The following is a 19,677-nucleotide window of genomic DNA, read 5'->3' as shown; positions in this document are numbered from 1 at the left end:
TTAACCTGTTAAACATTAAAGCTCATGACAGGGAAAATAGGATAAAGGACAAAACAAGTAGCTTATCTGGAAGGAGGAAGCTGTGGTCGGTGTCGTTTGGACATGAAAACCAAGCAGAGATTTTCCCCATAACATACAACATAATGTTGACAGCATAAAACACAGAATTTCAGCAGAAACTGTCAGGCACAGTGGTGAAGATCTGGTTTCACATGCCTGAGTCGAAAATCACCTGAAGCTTTGCTCAAACCTGGTCATCAACAAGACGACGATCTCAAACAGCAGCAGAACGGATGGAAAAGACAGAAAACTCCACAGAAAGTAACGTTTTCTAACCTAAATGCAGCAATACTGTAAGAAATGTTGATCAAAATGATCACAAGGCCAAAGAGACCAAAAAAAGTTAAAAGATGATGAAATCAGGTTGTTCAGTTTGGTTTTTAAAGTCATTCTGTTTTGTCCTGTTAACTTTTCACCAATTTGGTTTGGTTTTCAAACTTGAAGTGAGATTACAGACATTTTAGAACCTGATGATTTTTTTAACAATGTTTTGTTACACAAATTAGCATTTCCAGACCAGGAAAACTATTTTAGACATCTATAATGGCTTAAAAACTTTGCAGCTCAACTTATAATTTGTGATAATATAGCTTAGAGATTTAAGAGCTACTAAAAACAAGTGTGAGATTAAATAAATGTAAAGAGTTAAAGAAAAGGAACATTTTTAAAGACTTACAAGAATCTAAATAAGCATCGCATGGAAGACATTTAAAAATCATCAGTGCAGAAAATAATCCATCTTATGAGCAAAATGTCTACCACTTCCCATTAAATATTTACCACTCAAGTCAAATCCTTTCACTAGTGTCAGAGAAATCACAAAAACACATCTATTGCCAACACATGAAGATAAAACCCCTGGCGGATCAGAGACGATTAATAATTACTAAGCCACACTCACATTTAAGGGTCACACAGCGTCTTATAATTTTTAAATCATTGCAGCTCAAAGCGTTTAACCAATTTGTCATCATGACATCCCAACAAAAACATATCTGCATAACTCAAGGAGACAAATTCCACAACAAATGCCAAAGCTTGTAGGAACAGAAATGCATATAAATAATCTATTAAGACCCAGTCAATGCAAACCGGCACAAAAGAAAGCAGGACTAACAGAAGCAAGCGCATAATGAAAGCCAACTCAGGAATAATGAGCACAATAGGCAGCTTTTGTACCAGACGGAGCAGAGGGGACAGAAAAGGAAACCAGGCCCAGCAGAGGAAAATCAGCTCCTACCTTTCTGCAGTCATTCTGCAGTTTTTTGGTTTTAATCCATCCTGCAACTCAACCAAAGTCCAAAATCTTCACATGTTTCTATTCCAAACACATGGAGCTCTTGAGATTGTGTGATTGCTGCTTCCTTTCTTCTTTGGTGCTTTCTGTTCCCTTCACTAGTTATCACACCTGCTTCCTGTCACTCATCAGCTCTCAACAGGTTCAGGTAGAAACTTCCCCTCGGCAAGACTAAATTAGAGAGGAGATGTGGAGAAAATGTGGCATAAAATGTCTGATTTCTTTTACCAAGACTGAAGGATTTCAGTTTTTACTTCAAATTCAAATGTATTTATGTAGAACTTTTAAAAACAGTTTTGTACTGCACCAAAGTGCTGTACAAAAACAATAACACAACAGAATAAATTGATAAAATAAACAATAAAAATAAGTAAATACAATAAATAAGACATCACAACAGAAAAGTTACAGTATCAGGCCTCAATTAAATTCCGACTAATAAAAATAATTTTCTTAAAAAGAAGCTAAAGGAAAACTCCCAGGAGTTAAAATGAGAAATTGAATTTAATTCAGTCACAAACAAAACTTCACTCATGTTTACAACAGTTTTTGTAAAAGAGATGTAAGGTACCAAAACCTCTTTTTAAATCATATTTTTACATTTTATTTTAGATTTGCATGCATTTCGCTGTGTTGATGTAAATGGTAAAATATTTTCCACCTGCTCCTTTTTTGGAAAATTATTGGTTTGTTAAATATTATTTTGTAATGTTGTAAATTTACCTAAATAAAGTTAATCTGAATCTGAATTTTGCCAGGTACTGCATTTTGAAAAGAACTTAGTCTGATTTAATTTGGTGATTTATTAGAATTATGATTTTTTTTCCCCCCCAAAAAATTGGGATTTCAACCTAAAAATTCAGACTTTTTGTTTTTTTCAGACATTCTGACTTTAATTTTCTGAGAAGAAAGTCCGAATTCTCAGATTAAAGTCATAATGTGTTTTTTTCCCCCATAGCTCTACTCCTCTTCCATACAGGAGCGACTTTACTCAGATATTGGTATTTTCAGGGGTAAAAAAAAACAGCAATCTAAATCCTATGGATTTAATTTTTGGGTAATTTTGTGAATCTCTAATTGAATTGCGATGGAGGAGGAGAACGTATCAGTCAAATTAGCTGTACATGAGAAAACCTAATCTCCATCACGTCCTCGTCCTCCTGGGAGAAATGTTTTGGGGTCTCGTTATCACCCAACATCGGTCATGTACTAAGAATAATAGTCTATCATTTGAATAGCAATGAGAAATGCACCAATGGGTGACAGCATTATAATGCCATGCTATGCTTCTGTGAACTTGGCAATTTGCTCTGAATCACCAATTACTCCCAGTGTGTTGGTGCCTTTTTATTTTGTCTGAGTGTCTGTTGGAGCTGCTGTAACCTACAGAAAATCTACAGCCACGGCTCATATTTCTTCCCGTCGTCACGGCCATGGCAGTTAGCAACGGCGTAGCGGGAATCCATCGACTCATTAGGAGAATGCATAAATAGAAAAGCTGAGGTCGGGGAAATTACAGGTTCAATAGATCAGAAGAAAAGTAGAATCAGAGAAGCTTAATTCAATCTTTTGAAGCATCAACCGTGAGAGGCCGTATTTTAGAAGCCAGTAATGCATTTCAGCTAAAGCTTCTTCTTCTGTGGTTGTTGTAAAGTTTATTTAAAAACTAAGAAATGATTAACATATAGTACACAAAGGTTTTAGCTTCTGGGTTAAAATCTGCTGAAAGTAGATAATTAAAGTATTTCATCCAATGAATTCATAAAATACAAAGTATGTCCAACAAGATGCAGGTTTGAAAATGGCTGACAGTTAATTCCCTCACTAAACATCCTCTTGATGATGTCTGGTTTCAAGATAAACTTTGACCTCTTCCCAACTTGATTGGTCACAGTTTTAGCAGTTTTAAACTTGTGCTTTTTTAGGGGAATAATTGTTATTGTGTAGCAATTTTTCAACTAATTAAGCTCACAGTCACTGAAATAGAAAAATAAATGCTGCAGTTCCATTTATTTATTGGAATTTATTCACTTATTGTTGTCCTGCTAAAACAACCAATGAATCCAGTGTCAAGTCAATGTTAGCTTACGGATATTCTTTGGAAAACCAACTGAGAAGGATATGAGTTTGGTCTCACACACAGATTTCATTTTAGTTACATTAAAGTTGTAACACAACAAGATGCAAAAGTAACATAATACATCAATTGTTGCCTGGTCAAACTGAAAAAGCTTATTTTTAAGACGCCAAATTTAATGGAAAATCTATCCTGTTTCCACAAGACAACAGTTAAGCTAGTAGCTTGGAGTTGTGAATATTTATCTTTTATTTTCTCCCGGTTTACAGCCTCCATTCAGTCAGGCTTGTGGAAACTCCATCTCACTGACAAAGTGAGAGAAAAATCCATAGTCCTCTGAGGTAATCACATTGCATTACAGCCTGTAAATATTTAAAAGGCTCTGAATATCATAGCTGTTTTCTGCCATAAAGTAAACATAACTATGTCAATAGGCTTTTCTTGTGCCGAATGCGTTTTGTGTTTGTCAGAAGGGGAAAAAATTGCTTCCATCGACCTGAGTCTGTATTAGCAAATATGCTTTCTGCTTGGATATGTTGCAAAAGCTGGAGCTTTGCAGAACTTGGTAAAGTTCCTGTTCTGATTTGCACACGCTCATCTGCAGCCTCATATTTTAATTAACTTGGCAAATATGAATGTTTTGTATGCTGACACTGCAAAAATGCAACAATTTACCAAGTAATGTTGGTGTAGTTTCCAGTGCAAATTTCTTATTACACTTGAAATAAGATAAAACTAACTTATAAGTTACTTTTTAGCAAGATATTTGAGCTTGTTTTAAGTAAACAATTTCTTAACATTGATAAAACAAAGCACCACTGGCAGATTTATTCACTTTTTCCTCTTGTCATAATCACTTTCTTAAAAATCTAAACTGAGGAGTTACTGACTTAAAACAAGCTGCTGTGTCTTGCTGAAAACTGAACAAATTAAAATCGGTGTTTGCTTATGGAAAGTAAAGCTTAAAAGGATGTTTATAAGAGATACGGCGAAGCATGTCATATCAGTTTCACTTTCCCCTAAATCATCAATTATAAACTGCTTTTTAAAATAAAAAAAACACTGTAGGTGTTGATCTGGTGTTTTTTCTGTTTGAGGTTTGCTTCCTAAAGTTAAACTTCCATTGGTCTATTATAAGAAAAGAGTTCTGAGTTCTTCTTAAACTGTAATGGGTCTTAAGTTGTGGAAGGCTTGTCAGGGCAGCATAATTGCACTGAGATGATTCATTATTTATGAAAGATTTCACGTCGTTAATCTGCAGAATGTTCTGAGCGCCTGATCATTTTCCTTTTCTCCTGACTTGGTGTTTCGCAGATCTTCGCAGAGAGCTGAGTGAACTCTTTGATGTGCAGTCAGTTTCCTTGACTGTCATTGTGAAATAGTTCTCCTTGACAGCTCTTCCCCGGTGTTTTCATTGAATCATTATCTGTGTCAATGTTTGCACTCAGCCTCTTTTTTTCCCCTCCCTTCTTTTGTCTCACAGCTCCACACTGACCTCGATAAGGGGGACAGTTCGGTGAAGTACACCCTCTCGGGGGAAGGTGCTGGCTCCATTTTCACAATTGACCAAACTACGGGGGACATCCATGCCTTAAGGAGCCTCGACAGGGAGGAGAAGCCTTACTACACCCTGCGGGCTCAGGCTGTGGACATCGACACCAGTATCCCCCTGGAGCCGGAGTCGGAGTTTGTCATCAAGGTCCAAGATATCAATGACAATGAACCAAAATTCCTGGAGGGACCTTACACAGCCAGCGTACCCGAGATGTCACCAGTCGGTAAGGGAGCATGCAGAGCCCTAACATGTCTGCAGAACACTCCAGATTCAGGACCAGAATTGGCCACAGGTTCTGGCTTCTGTGGCGTTTAACAACCATGCAGTTCAGAGGAAGATAAACAATAATGTAAAGTTTTATTAATCTACATATTATAGGGTAAATAGAGGAGTTGATAGTTCAAACTTTTGAGGAAGTAAAGAAATTGAGGACAGCTAGAAATGATTGATCAGGTTTGATGTGTTGATGGACTCAGAGCTGAGCCTTCAGAGCCACATAAAGACAGTTACAAAGCTGGTCTTCTCTCACCTGCAGAACATTTCCAGGTTTAAAGGACTAATGTTGCAGCAAGATCTGGAGAAACTCATCCATGTGTTTATCTTTAGTCAGATTGATTACTGTAACAGTGACCTAAAAATAATCGATCAGATCCAGAACGCTGCTGCTGGCGTTCTGACTAAAACCAGGAAGATGGAGCACATCAGCCCAGTTCTAACGTCCCTGAGCTCAGAGACTTTAAAACACTGGACAGCTCAGCACCACAATACATTAAAGATCTACTGTTGTCTTCATTAATATCATATGTCATATTTACGTCGGGTTTGGACCCAGAACTAAAGTTAGTTGGATCAGGTTTGGGTTGGGTTGGATTTTTTATTTTTATTTTGGCCCAATCTAAATTCTACTTTGCAAGGGAAACTTTTCTTTCTCTTTGAGAAATAGTAAAAAAAAAAAAACACACAAAAAAACAAGTTCAGCTTGAAAGCAGAGTGGCTACAACCAGCGGGGTAACGCTGCTCCACCTAACAGATTTTGACATTTCAGAGAACCATTTTATTCCTGGTGTGCCCTTAGTACATTTCACAGCTTTGTCTTTACACTTCCCTCGGGGGGAGGGGTGGCAGATCAAGGTAATTCGCTGGGAGAATGGTTTTCTCTTGATGTGAATCACAATGAAGCCCTGAAAACTTCAAATTCAGCAGTCCCGGGGGAAGGATGGGTCGGAAGCAGGGAAAACACGGTGCAGGCTTGGCGGGCTCCCTGAATCAAAGGCAGCTCTGTAATGTTTACCGTAGGATGGAGGCTTTCAAGTTCGCCAAAAAAAAACATGTCCATGAAAGAGAAGTGAAGAGATCAGTTAGAGAACTAAAAGATTTGATCTGGATTATTATACAATGTCTTTATCCAGCTGAATTCATGTAGCAGTCATAGAATATTACATTGCACACTGTTAGAATATTTACTATTTAGGCCTTGGTAATTAATAAAGTCTTGCCAATAACCCTTAATCTGTAACATAATCTGTCCCGCTTCACCTCATACCAGATAGTCCAGAAGAACTGATTTGATTTGAGGCCAAAATGTTAACATCTGTTATATTTTCAGCTGCTGTGGTTCACTTTCACACTGTGCTGTCAAATGATCCAAACCCTTTGAAAAAACAGTTCCCCTCCTCGCCTGTGGTGGCGCTGCACCAAGAACCATTGAAGGAAACGTCGCAAAAACCTCTGAAGACACTGAACGCAGCTTCCATCTTCATCATAAAATGTACACAAAAATGGAGTAGCTTCTTTCGTCTTTGATAAAAAACCACGAGTCGTTTCTCCTGCTAGCGCTAGACTAGCGTTTGTTTTGGTTGAATTTACCATGAATATGTTGGAGTCATGTTCTGCAGAAAAATCCATAAATACAAAACCACCCATAGCTAAGTTTAACATTTAACTCTGGTATAAATCAGGCACTTTGGTGACAGACAACATAAATAAAAAAGCATAATTTATGACCCAAAAGTTGTCCGTTCTGAGATGCAGCAATCATTTGAAAATGCAAAGTCATTGAATTAAATTGTAGTGAAGTGTTCAGAGGGTAATGAATCACCAGCCTGTCGTGTTTATTACCAAACACACAAACAAAAACGCCTCACTAAATGTCCTAAAGAGACCAAGAGCTGCGAGGCAGAAATTTGCTTTAGTGGCTGGTAGGTTAGTAAATGCAGCAAACATTTAGCCAAGCAACAAATCTTTCCATAATCCCTTGTCAATAAATAGTTTATCCCTGGATCATTTAGGGAATGAGGCAGATTAAAAACACTATTTCAGGGGGTGTAATTACTGCAAAATGAAGTCTTATGCTTAATCAATTTGTTTCTTCCACTGCCTTTATACAAACTTCCACTTTAGGTTGTTAATGTGTTTTTTTTAACATCAGACTCATGAATTTTCCTGCAAAAAACTCCTTTTCGTAATCGGATCAGTCTTTAGATAGATGTAATTCTTATCTCCCAGCCTCATGCTTAAATATAAAGCATGCATACATTGTGCAGTCTGCGACATTAATTGCTTTCCTTTACACCACTGCATTAATCTGGAGTAATGCGCCGTTTGATGAAGTTGGATGGTTTAAGAATTTGAACCGTTTTTTTTCAATGTGTTCTCATTCAGGCATTTGATTTTCCTTCTTCCTCCAAATTGAAATCCATTTTACTGGTTTATAGCCTCACACTTATGTAAAAGCTGTTACCTTTGTTGCATGGGAATGTGTAGGAGTCAGAGGCGCTCGAAGGCTTTCAAACTTTCAGCTCATACAGGCTGCGGCTGCCGAGGCTTTGCTCTCTTTGCATTAGCAGGAAACGTGTTATCTCATCTGCTCTGCACACATGTTTAGCACAGCCCTTCTACAGCATTTCTAATCAGGCATCTTTCAGGAACACTAATCTCTCTCTCTCTCTCTCTCACTTCACCTGATATTTTAACCCTCCTGTTATGTTCGTTTCTGAGGTACAGCAATAATGTTCGTGGGTCAATTTGACCCGGGGAGAGTTTTGGTTCCTGCAATAGTGTCAGGAACCAAAGAATTCCTCCAAAACATTTCTTTATCTGATTATTAACTCTAATACTAACCATCTCAATCAAAATTTGAGCAATTATGTTTTTTATTTCTCAGAAATTAAGGATTAATGACGACAACTTACTCAATTACTCATTTGGACATAAAAAATGGGATTTACATTTTTTATGTCCACTGAAAAAAACCTAGACACAAAAAAACAATAATTTCCTTGAAAGTGATCTTTGGTAAATTTTTTTATATTACATTTAATTTTTTTTTTCAAAGGGTGATCTTTATAATTGAACTTGAGACACACAAACTGTTCCGGGTCAAATTGACCCGCCAATTAAAATCAAGATAAATGAGTCATGCAGAGAGTATTTATGTTCCCCTCCACTTCTACTGAGTGTCACTCAGTGTGGGAGGAGTTTACCCACTCAGTGTGGGTGGAGTTTGTCCACTCAGTGTGGGTGGAGTTTGTCCACTCAGTGTGGGTGGAGTTTACCCACTCAGTGTGGGTGGAGTTTACCCACGGGAACAGAAAAGGTTCCCGTCAAAAGTTGTATGAACACCTGCTTTCTCGCAGTTCATTGTGAAGTAAAGAGAGTAGAGAGAAAGTGGGTTTGTGTGTGTCTGCGTGTGTGTGTGGTGTGTGTGTGTTGTGTTGTGTTGTGTTGTGTTGTGTTGTGTGTGTGTGTGTTTGTGTGTGTGTGTGTGTGTGGTGAAATAAGGCTCATAGCTGTAAGGAAACAAACAGAATTGGACATTTTTAATCTTTTTTTGCACTTTAACTTGACTGCGGGGTCAAATTGACCCGAACAGTATCGATGTAACAAGTAGACGCAGGGGGGGCTGCAAATGTGTAAAATGAATACATTTTTAATTTATATGTAGAGTTCACCTATTAAGACAAATAGAAAAAGTTTCATGCAATAAAAATACTTGCAACTATTTTTAAAATATTTTTAAACTTTGAAACGGGTCAATTTGACCCGCAACATAATAGGAGGGTTAATTCAGCTGTTAACATCACCACAGACTGAAAAACAAAACGATTTAATATACAGCGAGTTCTTTAGGCATCAAGCAGCGTAGAAAATGACCAAGCTAAGTGCCAGCCCTCCGGTCAGTGCCTCTTGATCATAAAAAGCATCCCACACATCCTGCAATTTTCGTCTTCATCCAGTATATTTTTACACCGCCCAGATGGGGGGGAGCCGTTCTGAGCAATCTGCTTGTGTTGTGGAGCTATAAAACCTGCATCTGTTGAATTTGAGCAAACGTTTAGGACTGTTTTTCGCTAAATTGAAAAAAGCAGATCAACCAAACTTCATGATTGTAATCATACACCCATTGTTGTTTTAGGAGATTGGGAGGCATGTCGTCTTAACTCGCTTCTTGACTCAAATCATTGTTTTTTTTTCTCTTTCTCTGGGAGCTTAAGGCAAATATTACTTGCTGATAAGCTTGTTTGCCAATTTCCACTTGCATTTTTTGACCGTTGCATCATTGGAAGATTGGGGGAAAAAAGCCACATGGCCAGGTGACATCAAAATTGAGATCCAGAAATCCAGAATAAAACCTCAAGAACAATATTTCTAGTTAAGCACGGAGGTGAAAATGAGGAAAAACTGTGTAAGACAGAAGACAGAAGAAATGGCCAAACATGGCGTTAAGGTCATGGAGCGGCCTAGTTAAACTTCTGAACCCAAAGAAAAGCCGTAGCTTTAAGTTAAGGACTCAGGAAAACTAAAGGATTTAGAGTGTTTTTGTAAAGAGGAGTCAAAATCTCAGCTTACATGTCAAATCCTCTTGACCAACTATAGAAAACGTGTCAACGCTCTTTTATTCATCAAGATCTCCGTTGTAAGGGATCAAATATTTATTTGACCTGCAAACCAATTATTTATCTATTATTTAGTGCATTTTTGCTGAATTTTTTTAAAACAAAGTATCTTGCCCAAGGACACAACTACAGAGTCAGAGAGCGAAGGATCAAACCGGCAACCCAACGATTACAGGTCGAACTCCAGTACTGGAAACTATCATATCAGAGAAGCCATTTTGGATTTCTGGCAAAGAAACAACAGTTTTTATTTGGTGCAGCGGAAACATCAAACAAGCATAATTTAGCAGAAATGCTCTTGTGGGAAACAGCTTGTGTCAATTAGGGATGTTGAAGCTGATCTGGTAGCTAATTCTACTCCGTTCGAATGAAATGATGAATTGTTGACGTAACAAGGACCCCGACGGGGTTAGAGCTGCCAAAAACTGTACTGAACTTAGAACAGAACTGCTTTAATATCATTTTACTCAAGTAAACGTTTAAAATATCCTTTGAAAAATGACTGAAGTAAGACAAAAAGATATATTTGGTAAAAAAAAAGCTACTGAAGTAACGAAACATCTGATTGCATTGTTACAAAATATGTAATTACATTAAAAAAACTACATTTTTTGAGAATGAAATAATAGAAAAGAAGGTAAATAAATAATATAAATATTTCCAAATAATTTTAATTACTATATAAAACTTTTGACAGCATGGTACGTTAGAACAGTGCATACTGTATCCTTACTGTATCTCCACTTGACCTTCAGATATTCAGCAGACAGAAAATAACATTAAAATGATAAATATGATGCATAAACAAGTCTCACTTTAACAGGTTGTATGTCGTGTTTGGTGCATTTTTCTTCAGTCAGTGAAGTCATTCAAAACTGTACTCAGAAATCTGACTCAAAAATGAGTAGAAGTAATATTACTCAAGTATTAAAAGTACTAGTTTAAGTAAATGTTGCCAGTTGCTACCCACCTTTCCCAGCACCCAATGTGGCCAAAAAAAGAAGCAAATATTGGGATACATTTTTGGGAATATCTTTATGAATTCATCTATTTTCCCCCAGACAAAAATATAAAAGCAGTAGAGTTAAACACTTACCACTAAGTGATTAGTGTTGCTTTAGGAGCCTGGAAGGCTGCTCCTGACTCTGCTCTTTGTTTTCTTAATGGCAGCGTTGTTCAGTGAAGTGTTTGAACCACAACTTTTTCCCATCACATTTTCACGGCTGCTTTGTAAAGCTAGAAACATGCAAATGCAACCAAACAACAGGGGCGCTACATATTGTCCCTCGTTCCCCTCCAGCAGCTTCAGCTGCAGCTTTCTCACCAGTGACTCAACACTCATTAGGCGTCAGGTGAGATCCTTTGTTAGGCTGATGAACTTCAAACGGATCTGGATGCCGGTCTCATGTGGAAACGGATTAATTCAAGGTCGATTTGTATTTTTCCCTCCGCTCTTTTCCGCAGGGACCTACGTGACGCAAGTAACAGCCACAGACGCGGATGACCCAACCTATGGAAACAGTGCCAGAGTTGTGTATAGCATCCTTCATGGTCAGCCATACTTCTCTGTTGACCCCAAAACAGGTAAGCTAAATAGCTTTCTTCCCACGTCTCGTACGTGTCAGAAATTTGAATGATTAAATTCTAGAGGTGACTTTTGTGAAGAACTATCACAGTGAGATCAGCTACTCTATTGTTAAAGGTGACCTATTAGGCCTCTGTGAAGATAGTAGGATAGATGTATGAGTTACACAAAACAGGGTCATTACATTTTTGTTGCACAGTCATTCTTAGATAATGAGATTTTAGTCTGATCAGTTCTGCCTATTTTGAATTCCTTTTAGAACGAGCTTCTTTAGGGCGTCTTGTCACTTTAAATCTAAATATGCCCCCCAAGGTCAACGTTTACACTCACATGTTAAATGACTGAAGACAGATGCGCAATTATGCAACCGGATAGCTTTGAAAAGCAAAAGTGGAGCCTTCTTTGCAACCAAAAAGAATGCAGGGAATGGTTTCTGGTCAGCAACAAAACACTTGTCTTTTCCAGCAGCCATAAAATTTGTCAGCGCTAAAATCAGCTGATAAAACATGTTGAAACTTACCTGGGGTTGCTAGGTAACAGGCAGTGCCAGCAGCTTTGAGATGTTACATTTCGGAGGTTTTTGAAATGGTTCGTTTTCCAGACACCAAAAACCCATCTGAGTTTTTTTTATTTTTTATGTTTGGACTGTTTTCAGAATAAGTAAAACCCAAATGGACGTACAAAGATGTACAAAGTGTGAATTTTGCACAAGGCGTCTCCTTTTAGAGAAACGGGTCGAGGCCTTTATGGGGGTCTCAGGGAGGAAAACTGTACTGGACTGGAAGGTTGATACTTGGATCCAAATGCAAGAAAGGACACAAGCAGATGAATCAAATTGATTTTACTGCTTAAAATATCTAAACTTATAAAAACAGAGCTCTGTGTATCAAGAATTGAGATCAAAACCCAACAAAACTATGACAAATAACTATAAAAATTTAACTTTTTGATTCATTTACAAAAAAAGTAGAAAGGCAAGTAAAACTTGACGGTTTGCTATGCTGTCCCCCGGGTCCAGACTCGATGCAGCCAAGTTGCAGCTTCTTCCTCACCGTCTCAGGTGTGTAACTCTGGTCAAGGTGTTCATGATGAGTCTGCACCAGGGGATGTCGTTCTGGTACAGGAATAGAGCCCAACACTTACACTTTGGAAAATATCCAGATGTGCAATCTCACAAATATTTCATTTCATGTAGAGGACTTCTGGCACGGGCTGCACAGTGGCGCAGTTGGTAGAGTTGTTGCCTTGTAGCAAGAAGGTTCTGGGTTCGATTCCCGGCCCCGGTCTTTCTGCATGCGTGGGTTTTCTCCGGGTACTCTGGTTTCCTCCCACAGTCCAAAAACATGACTGTCAGGTTAATTGGCCTCTCCAAATTGTCCCTCGGTGTGAGTGTGTGTGTGCATGGTTATGTGTCCTGTGTGTCTCTGTGTTGCCCTGCGACAGACTGGCGACCTGTCCAGGTGACCCCGCCTCTCGCCCGGAACGTTAGCTGGAGATGGGCACCAGCAACCCTCCCGGCCCCACTGAGGGACAAGGGTGTAAAGAAAATGGATGGATGGACTTCTGGCACATTTTATTAATAATATCTCACATTATAGTATCAAAAGTGTTTTTTCTTTGCACATTTCAAACTTTTTAATATCTGACCTCTTTCTAGGTCTATTACCTGAAACTGTAACTATTCACTTGTTTTAGTAATGCGTAAAACTTAAATCCTGATTTTTCATCCAGTATTAATATTGTACATAAAAAATGTTAATATAGAGATGCTATCTGTCATATTGGCTAAAGCCATTCCATACTGCAACATCAGCTACAACAAAGCTAACGCTAAATTAACATGCTAATACTAACATTCACAGCTTATTACTGTGTTTTTCAGACTTGTTTAAAATGCACAGTAATTCCCTAGATGTCTCAGCTGTTAAGCAGATCATCTACTTCAGCCTGAGGAGAAGGATTTAGAGATAATTAGGGAAATGGGTTCTTAAACTGTATCTTATGCCATTGCAGTAGAAAACATGTCAAAGTTATCTATCCGTATGTGATTAGGCACAGTAGACACACACTTATGGGTAAAAATTAGACTTTCAATAATTAATAAGTCATAATTTTCTGTGCCAAGATTAAGGTTGATGATTTTCTAGTCAAATACTGTAGAAAGCAACATGGCACCATTGCTCTTTTGATCCAGTTTAGGCCAAGCTTTTAATGTTGCATTCAGTTCATTTGCAACTCTTGCCTGTAGAGGCGCTGCAACAAGAACCACTGAAGGAAACAACACAAAAACGTCTGAAGAAGACATTAACTTACTTCTACATGAAATGGAAACAAAATGAAGTAGTGTCAGATTTTAGTGGTTGTGGGATTTCTCTTTTGTCTTTGGTTAAAGACCACCAGCCGTTTCTCCAGATAGTGCTGGACTCTCGTGTTTATTTTGGTTGTATTTACCCAGAATGCCTTGCACTGTAGTCCACTTCCCGCTTTTGGAGCTGTCTCTGGTCCACTTGGCATTCACATATGCATTCAAACTGCGCCAGAGTTCACTTCAACCGAACTGAGACCCAGTTGAGTGTTCACACCTCCCCAAATGAACCAGACTTTCTAAGCAAACAAACTAGAGTTCATTTTTTGAATATCACTGTTCCAGAAATCCTGGATGCAACTTTGAATCCAAGTTGTGCTGAAATTTTGTTTCAGGAAGAAGAAGCTTTCAGCTGGGAACTTGTTCAGTTTCATTCTAATCATTCAGTCATGAACTTTTACTTCTGCTGTTTGCTCGACGACTACAGCTCCAGTTTCTGTCTTCATGAAAAACGCAGAGTAACCCAACTTTTGTCACAGTCTGTAGAAAACCGTCCAGGTTGATTAAAGCTGATTTTGTCTCATCAAACTCCTGCTACAAAGTGATGGGTGTTACTTTAGTAGACAGATTATTTATGCCCATTCAATGTATCAGCACAAACCGTTCTTCTCATTCTTTCGAGGACCTCATTATGTAGTATCCATTTTCTTTACTGCTAAATGTTTTTCCAAATCCGTGTTAAACCACCAAACATCTCCTTACCCAGTTAATGAAATAACACTTTTTTCTTCCTACAGTGATCTGGATTTTATGGATAATGGGATTCATGTTCTTTTCTCTGTTTACTAGCAGAGAAACAAATATAGATATTATAAAAAATCTATTCAGTGTTACCCACTGAACGTATCTTGAATCTGCACACATAATTTGGTTAACAAATACTGTATTTCAGGATTTCACAAAAAGATGTTAAAGTAGCCAATTAGAATGAACATTAGAATCTGCATATAGAGTAAATATCTGGTTTGGCCCTTTGTATGGGTGGAACTATGTGCACAACATGTAATGTTCTGCAAGGAAACTATATAAAGTGACACAGAAACAAAACGTAGAAAACTCCCAGTTACCTGGGAGCATTAAAGTTTGTCATGCAGATACAGCAAAAAAAAGAAAAGAAAAAAGAGTGGCCTAATCCAAAACCTTATGTCAGCGAATGCATCTTTCAGCAGCAGTAATGTATGTAGTTCACTCTGCACTTAACTAAATTATTAATCATGTGAAATAATGTCAAGCTGAATGTAAACATCACAAATACTGGAGAAAAGAAATCCAGCTGTTGGGTTCGGTAGAGGACGCAGAAGGCCATTTTGTAGATGAATACCAGAATATTTTTAATAATAAAAAGAAAACAGGTGAGTGGACAGCTGCCCAGAGCGGCATGAGCTGCCACACTGGCAAACAATTAAATATGTAGCTTATTTTTTGTTTGAAAGGTAATTATTTAACAAAGACTTTCTAGAATGGTGCAATTTAATTTGTGTTTCTTGAAGTGTAATAGTGTAAACTGCCTTAAATCATTTTTAATGTTTCTTGACGGTTATGCAGTGACATTTTTGTCTTGATCAAAAGGCAAACAAACTACACATGATTGTGTAATGAACTTTAGTTTTATGTCATTTTTGTACACAGTGTGTTTGTGCCTTGTGTTGAGTGTTTACAGCATTGTTTTTGTTTCTTTCACATGTTTGTTTTCCATATAGAATATTAAAAGACGTATATGTGTGTCTGATCTAAATGATGCCTCACGGTGGATGGAGCATGTTGGCCCAGGACACCAAACAGTCTTGAACCGCCCCTGCTCCCATGTCAACGCCCAGAAACGAATCAAAACGAAAACCTGCATAAAAGAGGATCTTATCCTCATCTTTATCTGCAATGTCAATAACTCTGAAGATGTAAAATACTCTGCAGATGTCTGTCAGACAAAGCTTCATAAATATGCAGCGTCTTTCAAGTACAGTTGCGATGGCAGAATGCTATTATATCACTGCAGTGCATCAAAACGGGAGTTAAAGCCATGAAATTACTGAATCTCCGATGCTCTGATTGTGGGCAGCCAGCGTTCTGCAGCTGATGGTTCCAACTTGGGTCCCTAAAAGAAAAATAAAACAAAAGCATTTGTTTCTGCTGCATTGACAGAATTTATTTCTCTCACTTATTTGTTGATAAATTGTGTCAAAAGCAGGTGAAAAGGGCTCAGGGTGGAGGTGGTATATGGAGCATGACTGCTCTAAATCTGAAATAACTTTGCACCGGCAGGACTGTGTTGCTGTTCCTCTGCTATCTGGGGCATTTCAATGCATATGGAAATGGGTTCATGCATATCACACAGCCAGATAAGGTGGAATCTGTTGCTGATCGCGCTACTCATCCCACAGCTTTGCAGAGCGCCTACTGTGATTGTATTTCAAACTGATGGTAGGTGAAAAAAAATGAAATTGTTAAAGCAAATGTTTGTCCTGCTGGGGCTGCTGCTATCTCCAAACACACAGGAGAAAAGGAGGGAGAAACGCTGGGAGGTAAAAGGTGAACAAAGTTGTTGTAGTTAACTAAAACTAACGAAACAAGAACTGAAATGGAGAAAAGGGTTTCGTGAAATGAAATAAATAAAAACGGTCATTTATTCCCTACCTAATCCCAGTTAGCTAGAGGGAAAAACTAGTTAACTGAAACTATATTAGGCATTTATAAAACTAATTAAAACATACTGAAATCACAGATGGAATATCTTTTGTTTTTGTGTTTATGGATCTGAATATTAGCCTGTTAAATGGATGTGAAGCTGATTTTTATTCCTCCACACACACGTAGTTTCCAATCATCCATATTCTTCAACAATAATTAAATACATTTTTGAAAATGATATCTTCTGTTGAGACTTCATCACTTTGAGATTTCTGAATTCTAAAAATGAAACAAAGTATGAAAAAACTAAAACTTCTTCTATAACCAATAAAAACTAAACTAAAACTAAACCATCTTTAACTCAGGTTAAACACACTAAAAACGAATTAAACAAACAAAAATTACAACTAAATATAAATTAGGACCTAAACTATGACAACCCGGGGCGATGACATGCACCAATCTGCGTGCGTGCCACAAAGAACGATGGCAAAAATATCAAAACAATCAGCGTGTCAGAGGTCTGTGGATCAAATGGAACAGCATCTCCATGTAATTAATGGAATAATGGAAAAAGGAAGTTGAGTCCAACCTGTGCTGCATGCTCCTCTTTAGCCTGCCAACCTCCCATTGACCCCACTATTAATCTGCAGTATAAACCCTCTCTGATCTCAGGGTCTCAGATCCTCCAGTGAGTCATTATGTGGCTTCACCAGAGCTCCGTATTGAATGTCAAGTGTTTCCAGTTTGTAAGGTGACCTCCATTTTCGGCCTCATACTTCTGCAGCTCTATGCGGAGGAGTGAGCTTCTCCGCTGGCCATATATTGTGCATTTTGAAGTAAATTGAGCGCCTCCCTGCTTGCCTTGTGTATAACCCTCCATTTCTTTCTCTTTTTATGTCCCAACCGCTCTTTCCCGCTACCTCCTTTCTCTTTTTTCCCCCCACTTTGTCTTCCTTCTCTTTTACCTCCTACTCTCATAAATCTTGCTCTCACACCAGGTGTTATAAAGACAGCTTTGCCCAATATGGACAGAGAAGTGAAGGAAGAGTACCAGGTATTAATCCAGGCCAAGGACATGGGCGGGCAACTGGGAGGACTGGCTGGCACCACCATTGTCAACATTACGCTCAGCGACGTTAACGACAACCCGCCCAGGTTCTCTAAAAGTAAGTGTACTCTGAACACCTTAATATTGATTAAGAAAGCAGGAGTTCCACTGACAGATTATTTCACTTATAACATGGGGGAAAAATCTTGTTATAAGTGAAATAATCTAGATTCATGCGTTTCGTCGCAGCAAACGTCCCACAAACAGCAGCGATCCCTCAGAAAAGAAGCTGTTACACTGATAAGTAAATCTCGTTCCTGTAAGTGAATTGCAGTAAAAAGCGGCTCTATGAAGTGTTTCGCAGGTAACTGGGATGTGTACTGTTCAGACTTTTATTCTAAAAATCACCTTGAAAACCTTCTAGAAACGTCCTTCCACTTGAAAACATGCTCAGTTTAGTGTGCCACATACATTTCCTCAAAAACACACCAGAGTTGCTGGTTGTAATGTGACAACGTTTTGACACTTTGCGATGAACATAAGTTTTGTAGGAACACAGTGACCTTACCCAGGTTCACAGATGATTTCAGAATAAAACAAACACTCCACAATTACAGCAAGGCAGGGGGCTTTCATCATCACTTCTCTTCCTAATTGCTTTTCATTATTTGTCATTATGCTCCGTCGTAAGCAGTGGCCTGTTTATTTGTTGTGATTGCATCTCCAGCTACAACTCCTGGAAAATAACGCAGGGTAGATGTTATTTCGCTCGTGGGCATCCGTCTATATTTAGATCAGATTTGAGATTTGTTGCTGCAGCGTCAGGGATTCAGTCGGTGTGTTTAAACTCTGTATTTTTGTTCCCGTAAGCTGCTGCTAAACCAGATTACCTCGATTGTAGCGTTTACTAAATCATGCGGAGAGCCAACGTTTAAAATAACATAAGGCAAACCAAAACATCTGCTTCTCCGCATACTTTGAAGCACATGTATTAAAGTGTATGCTAATTATATTCTTGATAGAAGCAGCAGGGGAGCAAGAACAGAAAGCAAAAGATACTCCTCCGTATTGATGCGGCTTCTTTGTGCGCGCTGAGGTGACACTGAGCGCTCTGCCCTGAATGTAAATACAGCCAGTCAGACGGTCAAGCTCCTCTGGCTGCTAGGAAAAGATGATATTTCCATAATGCTGTCACAGCACTGAGGCTGGGGCCAAGCATCCCCGCTCCTCTGCCCCATCCCATCCTCTTTTGTCTCCCACTGCTCACCGCTACAAAGGGCATTCAGGTTTTAAGGAATGAGAAGAAAAAAATTACCATTGAAGATTGTGTGCATTGTCCTGTGACATTCCTGATTTGCCCTCTTATGCATTAACTGTTTTCTTTTTTTTCTTTGACAAACAGCGTCACAGTTTTAATATGGGACACAGACTAAATAGAGAATTTAGTTATTAAATAGCCGTTTCATTTATGACAGGGAAAATACTCCAAACTAATTTGGTCTTGTGTGAAAAAAGTAATTGCCCCTTTTGTTAACTGACTAATGAACTGTGACTAATAACATTTTTTGGAAAGCTGAGTTCAATTTTATTGGCCACATCCCGGCCTGATTACTGCCAAATCTGGACAATTGTGATTTTACTTAACTAGAAGCTGTCTGACAAAAACAGGTACATTAAAAGAGAGAAATAAATAACATCTAGGAGCCAATATTCAGAAATGTGTGATACAATAAATAATCACTCTCTGCACTCAGGAGTGGCTAGACGTCCATGAAGGCTACGTTCACACAGCAGGTTCTCAGGCTCATTTCCAGTCTTTTACTCGAATACAATATTTTTACGTTGTCGTTCTTACAACTAATTAAACCCGCCTGCAATGAGACTTAACGGTTTACCACCAAAAAGCGACCTGCATGCACACGAGAAGGAGGTTGAGTAGCAAAAAGTGTTTATGGGAGTAAAAACAGATCGATTTTAAAGTTCAGCAGTAGTTTTGTGGAGTACCGAGCAAAAATGGAGAATTTGGTTTGGATTCTTCCTGATGTGTAAATATTGCCTTACTTACACATTGACTACTGGGCCAGAAGGTGACAGAAAAGCCAAAAGAGCAGCTCAGGCTTCACCTGACAACAGATGGAAGAAGAATCTGGGCAAAAGTTGCATTAAC

The 19,677-nt window shown here is 38.5% G+C and overlaps 1 protein-coding gene and 1 long non-coding RNA gene across 2 annotated transcripts in view; one reads left to right on the top strand and one right to left on the bottom strand.

Annotated features, from left to right (window-relative positions):
* LOC103456689 (cadherin-12) overlaps nucleotides 1-19,677 on the top strand; it is a 151,306-nt gene that overhangs the window by 78,651 nt on the left and 52,978 nt on the right. The window contains exons 3-5 of the mRNA XM_008396402.2: nucleotides 4,918-5,212; nucleotides 11,349-11,468; nucleotides 17,461-17,628. Coding sequence (XP_008394624.1) covers nucleotides 4,918-5,212; nucleotides 11,349-11,468; nucleotides 17,461-17,628 — 583 coding nt within the window. The remainder of the gene's footprint in view (nucleotides 1-4,917; nucleotides 5,213-11,348; nucleotides 11,469-17,460; nucleotides 17,629-19,677) is intronic.
* LOC103456690 (uncharacterized) overlaps nucleotides 15,225-19,677 on the bottom strand; it is a 65,667-nt gene continuing 61,214 nt past the window's right edge. The window contains exon 4 of the long non-coding RNA XR_001776059.1: nucleotides 15,225-15,926. This is a non-coding gene — a long non-coding RNA (uncharacterized LOC103456690). The remainder of the gene's footprint in view (nucleotides 15,927-19,677) is intronic.

This window comes from Poecilia reticulata, linkage group LG20 (genome assembly GCF_000633615.1).
Source record: "Poecilia reticulata strain Guanapo linkage group LG20, Guppy_female_1.0+MT, whole genome shotgun sequence".
Lineage (NCBI taxonomy): Eukaryota > Metazoa > Chordata > Actinopteri > Cyprinodontiformes > Poeciliidae > Poecilia > Poecilia reticulata.
The sequence above is the reverse complement of the archived record's forward strand: the minus strand, read 5'-3'. Positions and strand labels throughout refer to the sequence as shown.